The sequence below is a fragment of the Anopheles marshallii genome, chromosome 2 (assembly GCF_943734725.1).
Source record: "Anopheles marshallii chromosome 2, idAnoMarsDA_429_01, whole genome shotgun sequence".
NCBI lineage: Eukaryota > Metazoa > Arthropoda > Insecta > Diptera > Culicidae > Anopheles > Anopheles marshallii.
In genome coordinates, this window is record NC_071326.1 from 44,624,239 (window position 1) to 44,640,644 (window position 16,406).

A 16,406-nucleotide genomic window follows, 5' to 3' on the forward strand; every position below is an offset into this window, starting at 1 on the left:
ACATTACGTATCGCCTCGGATATAAACTAGACGTGGAAAATCCCTTTGCGAAGAAAAACTGTCCCCGGACGAAATACGGCAAGGTGCTCGGCGCGTTCTGGTGTTGACCATTACGAAGGAAGGTAGCTTCTATTTTTACAATATGCGTACGACGAAATTGCTTCGTCTCGTTGCCATGGGTGATGTGTGCGCCAACCTGGTAGGTGAATAAATTCCAACCAAAACGACGCTCGGGAGAACACGGCCCAACCACACTCAGTCCGACCGGCAGGAATGCTCGGTTTTGCACGGTAATGCTATTATAGTGATTATTCTACCCCAGACGAATACCGTCGTACCGCACCGCCCTCCGTTTACCGCCACAATTTCCCAGACAGACGGGAAGGAATTTCACATCGAAGGTGAACTAAACGGACGAGTATCTGTCTTTTTTTCTCGTAGAAAATATCAAAAACATCGAATAAATTGTCAAGTGGCCAACGGGTCGGTTCTAAGCGCTGTCTAATCGGATAGTTACCTAATAAATATTACATTAGCCCAAGTGAAAGGAACAGGAACGGAAAATACTTTTGCGTGGTAATTTAAAAACCAAACGATTCTAGTAGAAGCTACAGTTTGAGGAAAGTAATTTTAATAATTTACAAACAAACGATGGGCTAAAGTTATGCCATTAGGAGAGCCAGCTATTGATGCTATTTGAATTGTACTTGAACATATACGCCTGCCAACAGTTGGTGAGCATCTTGTTTGTTTGGGAACCAAATGATGATTGCTACGAACAACCATGCAAAGTGTTTGTGTTGAAGAAAGAGTGCTAATAAACGGTGAAATTGTTTGTTTACTCTCGAAAAAAAAAAAACAAATATTGTTTACTAGCATTGGAATTGGAGAATTCGTAAATAATCTAAAGAATTTCCTTGGCTCATTCCAACTTTAATATAAATGGTTTTAATCAGACTTTGAAACCATCCTATTTTTCATGTCCAACATCTCTGCTAGCGTTTCCAGTAATCTCACCCACCCAGACTGGAATTAGCCATCTTACTTCTTCGTTTAGTGCTACGTTTGATCATTATCACATCACAAACATTCGTTCACCCTTTTGAAGGAGAAACAGCAAAGTGGAACGAAAACATTCAAGCATTCCGGCGCAGATCTGCAACCATTTCCATAATTTGTGATATTTATGGCGGGTAAGGTAGAAAAAGTGAATGGCTGCAGTGACCGCCTCTAGTGCAGTGCAAAAGGTTTACACGCACAAATACACACACCCTCACACATACAGCGAATAGTGAGGCAGATTTCCATCTGCGCCGCTTTTATTCCTTAGTGATCCCTACCTTCGAACAGTTCCATTGCGTGGTTCAGTTGTGTGACCGTCCTGCTGGGATCAATGTGCGCATCGGGAGACTTACCTGTGGGGTTTGAGAGGGAGAAACAGAAAAAAAGAAGGTAACATTAGACCCGTTTACGTAATATACTCGCGGTATTGCGTGTCTGTTCTATTTCTTATACATCCATACGGTTAGGTTTACAAAAATAGCAGGTGAATGAATGGTAAGGACGGTATCCCCGGGAATGGAATGTGTCCGGGATCTGCTGGACCGGCGCGAAGAATCAAGGTAAGCAAGGTAGAGAGCGAGGCACAGAAAAGCGTTTTCCCGGTTGGCCGACTTTCGCCGGTTGGCTCGGATAATCTTTGAAACCAACTAACTCCTCCCAAGGCAAGGAGGAAATCAGTTAGGAAATGGGAATGCGATGAACAGGAATGGTACAGCTGAGACTGAAAGATACGAACAGGGAACTAGGGCAACGTTTTTGGGGTGGCCAAACCATTCTTTCCCACGTTACGAAAAGGTTAGCGCTCAGCGGTTCCGACCCGCTTTCGACCGGCTAGTTCTGGGTGGAGTGCCCCTGCAGGGGGTTTTCTTTGGCTGCTGATTTTGTTTTCCTACTGCTTGCTTGCTAGGTGGTTTATTTATTACATTGTGCGCTAACAAAGGCGGTCCTGTAGCGAGCGGTCAGTTAGAATAATGTGAGAAAATGCCAGAAGAGAATAAAACATTGTGACGTGTAGATCGCTGGCCAAAAATGTCGAGTGTATTATTAGAAAATTCTATGCAGAAAATATATGTAGAATATTTTTATGCAAATGAATGTTAAAAGAGACAAATAAAAATACACAATAATTCATCTGATCCACTAATGTTATTTTTTGCGTTCGATAAAAAAACAATTGCCGTGAATCTCAATAAAACCAAACAAACGAGTCAACGATCGAACCATCGACACTGGCTGTGCATGGGTCAACCTCTAGCAGCATCGCTATGTAAACGTGTTTGCTAATACAATTGCAGCCTCGTACTTCCTTCTATCTCCAATAAACCCGGTCATCTCGAAAAATAAATTCTCATTCCGGTAAAAGAGAATGAATGGACTAACCGAAAGGAAAAATGAGAATTTTCTACACTCATCGTCCCAAACCCCGTCCGTACGGTTCATTTACATATTTTATCATGAATAAAAAAAAAGTTTACATTTCAACAATGTTCCCGCCGGGGAAGGTTTCCGCACGAGTTAGAAAATACTTAACCAAAGACACTGGGCCAGTGTACGGTATCGGCCAATGGTGCTTGGCAAAATAATAGCAATGAAAATAATATAAGCAAATCGTATGCGAGACATGACGATGATCATGCTAGCGAAGCATTCTAAACTTTTATTTTTCCGCACAGAATGTAAATGAAGATGTGCGTAAAAGTACGGACATCCTTACGCACATAAACGAAGCGGGGGAGTTCATTTAACTTTTTGCTCATTGCTGGCAGACCGAAGAGCAAAGGATAGCTTTTACAGAGGGTAAAATATATTTCCCACGAGACTAATGAAGAACTATGGCTTTAACTTTTGTTGTTGCAAATGGTTTATTGTTTTACGTCAGCATTGGAATAGTGCGCTGCTTGCGAAGTTCTAGCTGAAACTGTAAAATTTTATCAAAACCAGCTCGACTCTAGACAGCACTTTAATATTCAACTTATACCCAAAAACGGTTTTAGAAAAAGCCAGTGAACGAAATAATGCAATGTATGCTTTATGATTTACTACTTGTAGTTTAACACGTTTTATTTTCCCATTACACGATACAGTCGCAATGAAGCGCTGCATGCACCGTCAAACACAGCGTTCACATTTTCGTTGGCGAATATCGATCAAACGATTTCGATCTCAAACATTTTTCGGGGGCACGATAAAACAAAAACACCCATCACTTGCTACGAAAACAAAAATGACAGCAAAACAACAGTCGTAGCGGACGTCCGCAGTGCCTAACGCTGCAGGGAAGTTATCAGTAACTGCAGCAGTATTCGTTACAAACGACTGAATGAAACGTAAAACACAACCTCCAATCTCCAATTGACACATTGGCACGGATTCGTCAGCAGTGGCCAGTAATTATTATTGCTGCTGTCACCTAAAGGTTGGGTGTGACTCTGGAGGTTTGGAAACAGGATACGGAGGACAAAACTGCAACTCTGTGTTGACAAGCAGCGGCGATGGTGCCGGGGGCATACTGGCAATTGATATCGATACCGATTTTATTGCAAGTAGCTGGGGACAATTGTGACAGCACGGTTTCGTGACGGTTGCATCGTTCTTCCATTCAGGAATGTGCGAAAAACATAGATAACTACAAGCACAAATGTATGCTTTTTTAGTATTGCTTTGATTGCATTGAACTAAAAATCAAACAAAACAGCAATGTTTCGTTTGTGCTATAGTAGTAGTGCAATATGAGTTGGCGGTGCTAACGATGTTTAATATTCGAAGGATTCGTGCGGTCAGTAGTGTTGTGATACCAGGCGCCTCCACCAACTGTGCAATGAAAACGTTAGTTTTCGATTGGCGTGTGAGTAAAATGTATATTTGTGTGATAGGAGATAAAATAAGATACAGGATATATGAGTTTGCTGTCTTCGTTGACACAGTTTTGCTATAATTAAATAGGTAAATATGTAAGCCTTTTTACAGGATACTATTTATCAGCCACTGGGCGCCTCCATTATGCCTTAATCGGTAAATATTCGGTTTATTGCACTCCAATAGGCAACCACAACCGAATGAATAGGTTTTTGAGATGTATGCTAAGTTTGACCACACTCAACCACGCTAGATCTGTTTAGTCATAGTGAGTGCAATCTTTCGAAATGAGCGCAGAAAGACGTCCTTTTTGTTGGTTTCATGACGCGGTGAGGGTTTACCCGGGTATGTTTCGTATTGAATTAGTCACAGTGCATTTTTAGGATTCCCACCAGAGCGTTGCCAGAAAAATGAAAACCGTCCATGACATGCCAGACGTCAAGTTACAATCCATCAGCATGTTCAAATGAGATGAGCAGCGTGCGACACAGGACACCTTTGCGCGCACCTCGAAACCTCGTGTCAAAATCACTCTTCTGATGAATATCATTATCACGATTCTCATAACCAAGCCGAAAAAATCTTTTAAACAAAACCAAAAAATAGAAACAAGAAATCTGTCAACGAAATCAACAACTCCCATTTCGCTGCACGGTGTTCTCGTGCCTCAATGGTATCCGTTTAACGTATATCGGGGGAGAGACAGGCAGTGACATCTTCACTGCCACTAGAAAAACAAGCAATGCGTCCGCCGTCGGTGTGGAAAGGATAGAACAGTGAAACAAAAACTAGGCCATCAAGTTCGATTTCTTCTGCTCAACCAATTGAACAGTGGACTCATGTGTGGGTTGTGGTTTGTGTGAGCTAAGTCCTGTGGCAGTGAGGTAGACCAACGGACTAGACAAATACAGACCAGCCGTGGCCAAACAGACCATTGCACGATGCGTGTGGGAAATTTTCACTCACACCAGGCCGAATATTGGGGGACGTATTTCTGAACTAAGCCTCACGTTGGTACTGCTGCTGCCACGTGTTTAAAGCGCATGTGCTTTAGTTGTTGCTGTGCTTCAGTAATAGACAATGCAGTACAAGTTTTATAAAAAGGAAAATTATTGTACCTATGGTGTACTAAAGGAAAGTAACTTTATGAATATTTGATTAAAGATTTTTTTTCTAAAATCATGGTTTCTCCTTAACATAACAACTTCTTAACAATCTCACCCAACATGCATAACTACTCTAGAGTAGTCTCCTACGAAAATTTTTTTTTTTTTTATACAAAATGTTAACACGCACAATGAAGAAGGACAGTAAAGAATATCCGGAAATAGTTGGCTCGTGCCAGTAGCACCAAACAAGAACAATGGTTTAGAACATCGAATAGTCTTAAATCCTTGCTGCTGTTTACTGCATCGCTTATGTAACGGTACGAACGGTATTGTAAAAGGAACCTCTCCAACATGCACTTCCCATTCATTCAAACACACACACACACACATTAGAGCCGTTCGTTTATGTGGCCGGGTGGAAATTGTAGCCATAACCACGCTATAGCCCACCAGAAACTGTGCCATGACCTGAGCTGGTCGCAGATTTAGAGCAAGCAGCTTCGGTAAATGGATTAACGCAAAAGGGGCACGACACTCGTACACACACGCCTTCCTTGGGGCGATACCGAACTGGAAGACTAGGGAAGCATTTTGCTTAATGAGCAGATCGACTAAGGACCTTCGCTTAGTAACATCGGCATCGCGTTTGAGAGGTGCATCGAGTAGCAACCGTAAAGGGTCATTAATTATGCTGAAAGGACCGAAAGATGATGCATAGAATGGAACGAAAAAAAATATATATATGGAATGATAGAACACGTTTCCTTGGCCTGGTCGAGAGCTGCAGCAAGTGATGAAAAGAAGTTTTCTTCCTCTCTATAATAACTATATCTGTACAGCAGCAACCTATTAGTGGCAGCAATGGACTAAACGACTGCTTCATAATAGCGTATCATTATCATAAGCGCGTTTACGCTATGAAACGATTCAGAATGTTAAAATCGGGTTGTTAAAATCTAACTTTAAGAGCAAATTAATGGCACATGTAACCCGTTTGTAGTTTGGAGCTTTTACGCGCATAGTAAATTACCTACAATCTACTGTTACATCCACAGCTCAATGAAACCTAATAAAAACCGTTCTAAATTTCGTGCTCCTAAAGGCAAAGGAATAAATGGAAATTGAATGAGTTTTTAATGGCAGCTTAACTCTGACGTGCCCACAATGTAGAATGCGAAAAGCATTGGCCGTGGAAAGAATTGTACCGAGGGTGGAAAATTTGTGTAACAAAATAAGTAAATATTTTAACATCTTTCTAGCTAATTGTAAGGATAGCTGTGCATAAAAGTTTCATAAATTTATGAAATGTGTCACCATTGTTGTTGATTTCCCTCAATTTCCGATCCTAAATGAGTTAATAATGCAGTTATATGTTTATTTGAACATATTTATGTTTGGCAGTTGGTGTTTGTGTCTAAATAAATGTTTTCGTTGCTAGTTCTCTAAAGAATATTTTTCATTTACAGCAGATTGGTCTGAAGCGTACGCAGAATGCAGGATGATAAGAGCTGATGAAGTGTTTACACCTTTTAAATCGCCATTACGCAATGTGTTGTTTAGAGAAATGTTTGTACGCGGTGTAGAATATTGTGAAGATATTCAGCTACCAATCAGATGGCGCTTCTCTTTTTTATAGCTTTGTAAAAAAGTATGTATTTCTTCTTTTAGTACACTGGATGATAAACGTGATAATATACCGCTAAACATGACTGGCGCGTGTAGCAGAAGTGATAATGGTGATAGCGGAAGTAATAGTAATAGTTGCAATAATAACAGCAGTAGAAGTAGTAATAGGTGACGCAGTTTTACTTATGATGAAAGCTGTCCCATTGACAGTGGTGAGTACGCTGCTCAGTTCCGTCCCGATAGCTATCTTTCTCCCAGTTTGGGTGCATGTGCATGTGTTTCTGTGTGGTATGCGTATATGTCCTTCCGGCTAGCCCACAAACCTCCTTCCTGGCATCATGATCGGTAGGTGGTGATAATGGCGATGAAGTTGGTGGTGAAGCGATGATGTCACGGTTTGTCTGTTTTGTTACGTTCGATTGGCAGAATGTTTCGTAAAAATTTGGTGAGTTTCACATGCATATGCGTGTACGATGATGCTGAAGATGAATCGAGTTCTCTTTTGTTCTTGTATTTATTAACATATCCAGCTAACCCAAAAAAATGGCAGCAGAGCGAGCGATTTTTGAGTGATCGTAAGGGACCGCAGTTTGTTTTCTTGAGCTTCGTGTTGGGCTTGCTTGCTGCCCTTAATCTGCCTTAACTGTTGCGCGTCCCTTGCATGAGTTATTAATTGAGTTCTCTCTGCTTAGAATGTTATTGATATGATTGTTCGGCTCCGAACGAAACAATAATTCGCATACGAAAAAGAAGATAGGTAACAACACATCGCACTGTTCGATTGCCAGTGGAAGGTTCTGGAAGAGTGAAAACTCACCGAAACCCGGCCTCTGCTGTGTGTTCTGGTGATGGTGAAGATGGTACTGCTGTTGCTGTTGGCTCTGATAAAAGGTCACTTTGTGCTGTTGCTGGTGACCGGTTTGAGCAAAGCTGTTGTGGAACTGGGCACTACCACCACCACCACCATACTGTTGCTGGATGCTGGTGACCGTTGCGGCAGTTGGGAATGTTGTGCCATCCGTACCATCGATCGGTGAGTGTTGCGCAAAGGATGCGCCACCACCGCTCCGTACCAATGCGGACGCGAGCATTTGCTGCTGGTGCTGTTGTGCAAGGGCACTGACCGCCGCACTGCCACAACCATTCGTGGGCGAAGTGCGCATGGTTGCGACCACTCCTATTGTGCTACCGTCGATCGTTGCACCATTCGACGGTGATCCGGTACCACTAGCACTGTACTGCTGGTGATGATGCTGCTGCTGCTGCTGCTGATTGAGCTGATTGATTCGTGCCATTAGACTGTCGCCATTGCTGAGCAAACTGTTGGTGCTGCCGGAGTTGTTGGAGCTGACCGCAGACTTGGGGCTGCTTCCGTTCGCGGGCGATTGCTGCACCCGGTGCTGCTGCTGGCGATGATGGTGGTTGCTGTTGCCATTGTTACGCTCATCGTGCAGTGCCGAGCTGAGCTCGTCGAACATGAAGAAGCTGGTGGCGGTACAGTTATGGTCAGGAGAGTTCTCTGCCGACGAATGGCTACCGTTCGTGCCGGCTTGCGGTTGTCCACTATCCTGCCGCGGACCCGTTGCATACTGCCGCTGTTGATCGTGGTTCAACATTTGGGACTGTGTTTTTCCCCGTGCCAGCCGAAACCGGGCAGGTGCATACGTGTGTAATCACGCTTTTCTATTTTCGCACCCCGACCAATAATAAGGCCCATACGATTGAACACCACAGCGTAGTGAAGGCACACACAGTACGCGTGAGGGCAAGTAGTATCACGGAAGGACTTCTTTGCTCCAGTAGTTGTTTTGCGGTGAAACTATAATGACCACAACACAGCCAAACAGTCGCGCTGAGGTTAATGATCGTGCAATTGCTGGAACGCCCGCTCGTTTCGTTCTACGAAGAGTGGCAGGTGAGGGGATGAAGGCCTGCGGTGCAAGGGGTGTAACTTTCGGTTCACTTTACGCCCGTAATGTGGTTTCACACTCGATCGGAAAATAATTGCACTTTGGTAGTTTCGACGTGTACAGCATTGTCGCCGTGTGCGGAACCTTTGTCACATTTCATTTACTGCACTGTGCAATCGTTCATATCAGTACCAGGTCGCTTCATTTCGTGGAACTCGCAGCTTGCTGTCCAGCGTATAGTAGATGACGTAGGTATGTGTGCCCTAAAAGCCGATTGATTATTTACCAGTGGTGAGCAAGCTTCTTGGAGCGACAATAAATTATATTAAAGAATAGAGATAACATGAAGATACGCAAAAAGGGGGACATTTGTTTAAAAACACACTCAAATTATAGCACATCTCATAACATCAGCTACAGGTTCGGTTGATACAGGCGGGTTTTATCCTAATAGAAAATGGTGGAGGATATAATTCGTTTGCCTGTGTGTGTGGGTTAATTAATGCACGATGAATAATTTATGCGTCTCTTTCTCTCTTTCTCGCTCGATATGCATTCTATTCGTTACGTTTCACATCTCAAGATGCTATAAAGCAGAGTTAATGAAGAATACGAATCAAAGCATAACTTTGTTAAGGTATAGCGGAGATATAGAAATATCGAAATCTGTGAAGCAGATAGCCCCAATTTGGAAGCAAAAGGGTAGCCTAATAAAGAAGAACATTCGCGATATGCAAATGAGAAGAAGCAATGGAAGTAAAGTGAGTGTTTAACAATCATGACAAAACAACTCTTATCACAAAGAAAAGAAACAACACGAAAATGAGTTCGACAATATGAAGATCCCGCATTATTAAATACTAAAGAAGGTTCAAAATCTTCCTTTTGCATTTGATTGTATGTTTGCCGTCAGAAACATTACCAGTAAGTAATTGAGATTAAGTAAACATTTTCCATCTCTCATTAGTGAAACAATCATCTATTTAATCTGTTCTAAATTACCATATTGAAACATTTCTAGGAACAAGGTTCCATAAAAACGACTCCCCAACCAAGCGATAACGTGGTACAACATCCATATACGCCACAAAAGAGCATGGAAGGCGCATTTAAGACAAATCCAAAAAAACCGAAATATCAATCGAAACGGTTTAATTGCTTCTTTGGTTGAGTTTCTTCCGTTCCGTTTGCTGTTTCATCGAAAGTTAGTTTCGGAGATTCTTCCGAACAGTTTTGTTTCTGTTTTCGCTCTATCACGAAAGCCTATTTCGATCGAAATGTTGTCCGTCGGGGTCAGCAGCATCTTGCAGCAACACTGTCGCTTCATTATCACTTCATGCTTCTGCCTGACCACCAATGTCCGCCCCAAACCCTGCCAACGGATGACAAACTCATTTGTGTACGAACGAAAAATCTATATCACGCATGAAGGAAAGAAAGAAATAAGAATCAAATCGGAAAGTGCTGACAGCATAAAACGAACAGAACGAAAAGAGACCACAAATGTGACAAATGGGAAACTCAAACCCAACAGCTAAACGTGCTTTTTTGTGTTGGTTAACCCCTGGTGGAAACAACGACAAAGTTTGAATATTTAAATATTCAAATAAACCGGCCTCTGCAGATTGCGTTTGCATTTTCGGTGGTACATCTTCCCGCCTTGTAAGAGCAGCAAAAGAGCGAAAGAGATGATCGCGGCGTGATCGTTGGAGTAGCAGCCAGGGAGCACATGTGGGAAGAATGGGAACACATCAGCAATCCCAATGTGCCTTATGACGGGAACATCATCGTAATGCGTTAACTTTTTCTTCTGGCGTGCGACGAATAAAACAGATCGAATTCGGGGATCGGTGGTACCCATGCCGTCGACGGTCATGGCGATAGCGATCGTCACCATGTGTGCGTTAAGCGCGAGTTTCCGACACCACAACCGCACCATTGCCAAGTGCTAGCAGCAGGTTAGGTTGGGTGACCCTGTTTTTAGTGTGCTCAAATGTTGTCCCACGCTGGAAACATTTCAAACTAACCGCGTAGAAAGTGCTTATTGTTTGGGCAAAAAAATGAAAAATCAAATAATTGAGCTTAAGTTTTGACTTTTTATGTAAACAATTCTCCATTTTTTGGTTTTAGGGAGAATAAGCGCAGTTTGTTGAACTCTAATGTCGATTTAATTTCCCCGGAACTACGCTTCACAACGATATGTCATAGATGTTTTGAGCTGGACGGAAGTACATTATTAGTTCCAGCAATAGACGGGGCGTCAAACGGCGCAATTATAGAATAGCTCTAAATAAAACAGACAGTGGTTCGAAACAAGTTGTAAAGGTATTTTTAAAGGGTGGCGAGCGTTTATAGCGATTAGTTGAGGCTTGAATAGAGGATTTATATAAATGAAAACAAATCAAGTTACTAACAGAAATTGAAACACACAGAAAACAGACAACTTTTCTTTGCTATCGCCAGTGCATACATTGTGTGCGCTATGTACGAAGGCAGACACATATGAGCAAACAAACAAACTGTGTAAAATGTGAACGATGCCAACAAAACAGGACCATTCAACGCGACATTTGTGTGTGAATGGAGAGAACGAAAAAAAAAAACAAATACAGTACAGTAGTTCATGGCGAGCACTGTATCAACTGCTTCGACTGTAAAGCTGTTTTTCTTATCATCGCGCAATACGAACCGAGCATACGATCGCAAAAGCAACATTACAACCACGCATCCAGAATGTATGGGACGAGAAGCTGCCAGCGTGTATGTTTTTTTGTTGTTGTTTCACCTTCATATAGTTGAACGTTTGCAGCAGGATGGGATGTAATTCCCTTAAAATTGAGTGCAAAACATAATGTTTGGAAAAATATGATCCTCCCATTGGTCATTGCAACTCTGTAAATCGCACGACAGATTCGAAGGGACATACTATTTCACGATTGTTTATTTTTTTGTTTTGCTGGAATGGAGTGTTAATACGTCTAACTCACGTTGCAGGATCATTGCTAGCAGGTGCGATTCCATTGCTTTGCCTTCGTTGTGATCCGTTGCGTATGTCAGGCGCCACATCGCAATTGATAGAGGTGCCGGGTGACGGATGCAAGGATATAGACACTACCTAAAGCAAACTTTTCCTACTAGTACTTGGCAACTTTGCTTGCTGCAGTTAAACACAGAATGAACCTCTTTTTTCGGCGACTGTTGGGCTGACTGAAACAAAGCGTCACCATGTATGTATGCAGAATGCTGGAGAAGAAAGGCACACGAAAGCACTATTTTAAATTCGACCAAGAAAGCATGTTGGAGCCTAGCACACGGGACACGTCACACGCACACACAAACACGGGTTTCGAGTAAAGGGATGTAAAGCCAAAACACACAGAAGCTGTCAGCCTTTCTGGGGTTTAGAGCGATAGAACTAATTCCGTGTACGTGTCACCAGCTGCACGACACGATCGGACTGTCGGGGTTTTTGGGGTTGAAAAAGATCACCCACAGACACACACACATCCGCGAGCGTGAGCGCGCGCGTCAGGAACGAACGCGTAACGCCTTGGCTAGATAAACAAACAATGGAGCGGAGCGATAGTGTGGCACACAGCGCAGCACATGATCGTAGGCTTTTCGCGCGCGCATCCACACAACGCAACGCATACAATCGTGTCACCGCGGATCGATCGGCACCAAGCGCATACGGCACACCCGGGTCGTGTGCCCCTTTCCGATCTGCCGCAGAAACTCCACCGTCATAGGGCCTCCATGAACGAATGGCGGGTTGACACTTGTTGACGTTGACGGTTCCGCCTCGCGTACGCTTGTTGGCTCTGTTTTGTCGCGAACAGTACTCTATCTCTCACTCTCTCGTAGAGACAAGTGGATAAGTGCGAACCCAGAATGGGTGTGTGAATGTGAGAACTTCTGTGCGTAGTTTTTTGTTCTCGTGTGTCTTGTTTAAAGATGATTCTTACACCCAATTCTGTCACAGAACAGTTTCAATAATGTGGTGGCAGTCTGACGTGGACAAAATGTCGCTAGTGATGTCGAAGCAGTATCAATAGAAGCTTTATCAACCCTTTAAACACACACATATACACACGTAATCAGAAGGCAGGGGTTGTTCTTAGACTGTGCCTCGGTCTGTCACGGTCACACGATGGCCACGAGAAAAGGAAAAGGTATGCTATGGAGAGAGCATGTTTTGAACATACGCTCAACGTCACGGTTTTAGCAACAACAACACGGGCCCCATATACACGCACGACTAGACACACACACACACATACACATACGAAACTCGCACGAATTAGTGAGCAACCCTGGTGCGAGCCGCAACAGCACCGTCAACCGTTTTTGTCTATTTCTATTCACGACCGATATTGGACTGAAACTGACACGCGCTTGGTGGTGGCGGACGCCCTCATCGTCGTCGTTTGTCAGCGTGGTCCAGGGTTCCGGATCTCTCGCTCGCACGCGTGTTCGATTGCGATCGCTGTACCCCGCTCTCTCGCGCGCTCTTGCTTTCGCTCTCGTTTCCTCCTACCACAGTTGTTTCCCCCGTTCCATGCTTTGCACAATCATAGAACGGCCAACAAGGGGCACAACGAGCCACCGGGGCTGGAAGGTTTGTCGGGGACGGGGTTGAAGGGGTAAAGGGATGATGAAGATCGTGAGGCGCCACTAGATCGCAACGCCACAACTCCGGAGCAAGAAACGTTCTGGTTGAACGGTGGGATTGTTATCGGAACGAGCAGAAATCGTATTAGGGGTCGAAGCGTAAACATATATAAATGCAAAACAAAATGGATTTTAGGTGTTTTTCCTTGGTGTACTTTTTTACACTTAGCGATTTAACATGATCGGTAAGTATGGAAATGATCATGGTGACAGTAGCATCTCGATCGTTTATAGTAATCTGTGCGTCGACACAAGTGCAAATGAGAGCGCGATAAGACCGAAGAGAAATAGAATTTGTAAAAGAGAAAGAGAGGAATGGAATAAACCCGATCGCCAAATTAAATCAATATGGAGCCGCTGGAAGCTGTTTGTATGTATATGTGAGTGTGGGGAGCAGGAAGATGTTAGGGGTTGTGAAAATAAAATGGTTTTTGATTTCGACAAATCATTGCATTGAGCAACAGGGTCAAATAATCTTTGTTTATAGCTTTAATCAACACAAAATATGAAAGATTTGATTAATATACTGTTTGCGCTAGTTATAAACATTACAATGAAAGTTATAGTTTGGAAGTATGCCAAAAACGTTTTAAAAAGTTTCATCCGAGAAAAGTTTTGCCGATAAAGAATGCAAGAAACGAAAAATCAAACTTGTTCAGTTCACTCCCTTTGCATTCACTTTGCCCCGTCAGTCAGTGAGTGGTCACGCTAAAATAAACGATCCTTTTCATGTACGCGAGTATGCATTTCAGCAGAAACTCGGTAAAGAAACTTCAACGCCGTTCGGACATGATCACAGGGTGCATACATTTTGGTGGGTGCGAAAATTTGTCGAAACAGATAATTAGCGACTAATTTGCACGAGATAATAGAAGGGTTTTGCGGACTGTGCGTGATTGATTTAAACGCCCATTTGGTCACGAATGTGTGTGGAAAAAAATTGAAAGCCTTAGATATTATTTCCTCTGATGTGTAGCTAATTTGTTTTTTTTTGTAGATGAGTTGGTAAACCGCTTTGCAATGCTGACACGTTGGTTAAATAGTGGTCAATCGTAGCATAACTGGTCATGACATTTCCTTCGGTGAAAAGGTTTAATCGATTGTGATTCAAATTCAATATCATAATCATTTTTAAGAATTATATTGAAAGGAATGAAGTACAGCATTAAACGTTTAATGGCAAAAACTGCTTAAACAAATCCTTTCAACAGTTCATTGCGACCCACAAACGTACGTTGAAATCATTGTCGTCGAAGGCTGACAAGTCGGCGGTTGCCACTACCAGCGAGAAGGTTAGAAGGTAAGAAATTCAATTGAGCAATTCTTCATCGATGGACGACCGATACACCAGGCACGTTAGGTTTGCACAACTGCATCGTCGCGTGTTGTTGCACTGCTGAAGGCAAACTCGACTGTTCGGTCAAAACACTAGTTACAATCGATGGTTTGTTCTGCTGCAATTGTTCTATTGCAAAATGATAGTGGAAGCATGAAACAAGCTGGGACAGTATTGATATATCGTAACTCATCTTTGGAAGTAGCCGGATGTTTCTATGATTTAAACAAAACAATATCCGAGTGACGAGATGATCACACAATCACCAGAACACCAAGTACAATATGCAGCTGCAGCAATCATTCGGTTTCGACCAATTACATAGACGGGCCATTCAAAGCAGACCAGGGGAAACCCACGAAGAAACGGAAATCCCACTCCCGGGAACATGTTGAGCACCGTTGAGCTCTTTTATACCCGCCGTGCACACCATATCAAATGGCGCGATTACCGATCAAGGTTCATAAATGGCCGAATAGTGGATTGATTTATCGAAGGAAAAGAAAAAAACAGCACAGATAAGCCGTTTGGTGAGAGCTGCTTTTGGGGCTGGCTAATACCTTCATCACATCATAATGGTTTGAGGGGTTCCGCATTCCGGTCATGAGCGCTACATAAACGGCCACAATAACGCATAACAATGAAAAGAAGAAAGCGACCAAAATAGACTCAAACTGTGTAGCAGCGGTGTGATTGATAAGAACCTTATCGCAAACACGCTGAGGAAGTATACGAAAAATTGCTTCCAAAGCGACTATATACGCAGCTATATAAAGAGTGAAGTTATTCACTTCCTTATCACTGTACGTTCGATGGAACTTCTTGCACCAAGTGAGCAAAAAAGTAGCTCGCGTTTGATAGAATATAAGAAATATTCAACAACGGTGGCCCGATTGTACGAAGAGGAGAGTAAAAACGATATTTCAATATTTGTTTCTTATCACGCAGTTGAAAGCGACTTTTTGGGGGCTTAGCATAAAATGAATTTCATCTTCGCTCTTTTTTTTTTTACAAATTTTTACCTATTTTGTGAGGACAATAAAAATAAATAGGTCTCTTATAGTGTAGTTCTACGAAATTTTACGTATTAATCACAAACTTAAGGGGATTAAATTCGGTGCTTATCGTTGAAGTTTATTGATACAGCAGATGGTGTAGAGTCGATAAAGTTAGCAATAAATTTTAACAAGGTATCATTGACTAAGATAACGCTACCATTACGTCAGATGCGACAGCTGACCGATCATTGGCATCCCGCATGATTGAACATCACATACAAATGCATATCGATGATCAACGTGCATAAACTTCGGCAACGAGACAGGATCGTTCACGACACGAGTATACCGCCAGAAAATAAGGGGACGGTGAAAAAACAAACGCAGTCAGCAAACTGCTCCAAATGTTCCCCAATCCTGACATTTGACATATTGAAGCGAAATGTAGGACAACGATGAAGTGACACAGCGCATGGTTTGCAGTGGTGGATTTGGGGTGTCATCAGTTTCGGGCTGCCATCGCACTGCAGCGCCTTATACAAACACACACGTTCGTAATCGAAACCCCGACACGAAAAGCGTCACACACAAACACACGCACCGATGGAGCATACCGAGTTGTGGGGGATGAAAACGATGAAAGGTTAAGGTATGAGTAAGATTAAACAAAGTCGTATCTGTGTTGCCAAAAAGGATCAATATCATTGGGGTAAGAGAAGCGATGTTGAGTGTGCCTGTGTGTGAGTGACGCAGGGGTGAATCAAGAGCGTTCTAAAGAGTAACCGATATGCGGGTGACAAACAGCTGATGAACGACGAACCCACGACAGGATCGCCTG

The 16,406-nt window shown here is 42.9% G+C and overlaps 1 protein-coding gene across 1 annotated transcript in view; it reads right to left on the reverse strand.

Moving 5' to 3' along the window:
- LOC128709307 (RNA-binding protein Pasilla) overlaps positions 1–8,269 on the reverse strand; it is a 33,069-nt gene extending 24,800 nt beyond the window's left edge. Inside the window, exons 1-2 of the mRNA XM_053804293.1 lie at positions 7,471–8,269; positions 1,341–1,415 (exon numbers count right to left, since the gene is read on the reverse strand). Coding sequence (XP_053660268.1) covers positions 1,341–1,415; positions 7,471–8,269 — 874 coding nt within the window. The remainder of the gene's footprint in view (positions 1–1,340; positions 1,416–7,470) is intronic.
- Between the last annotated feature and the right edge of the window lie 8,137 nt (positions 8,270–16,406).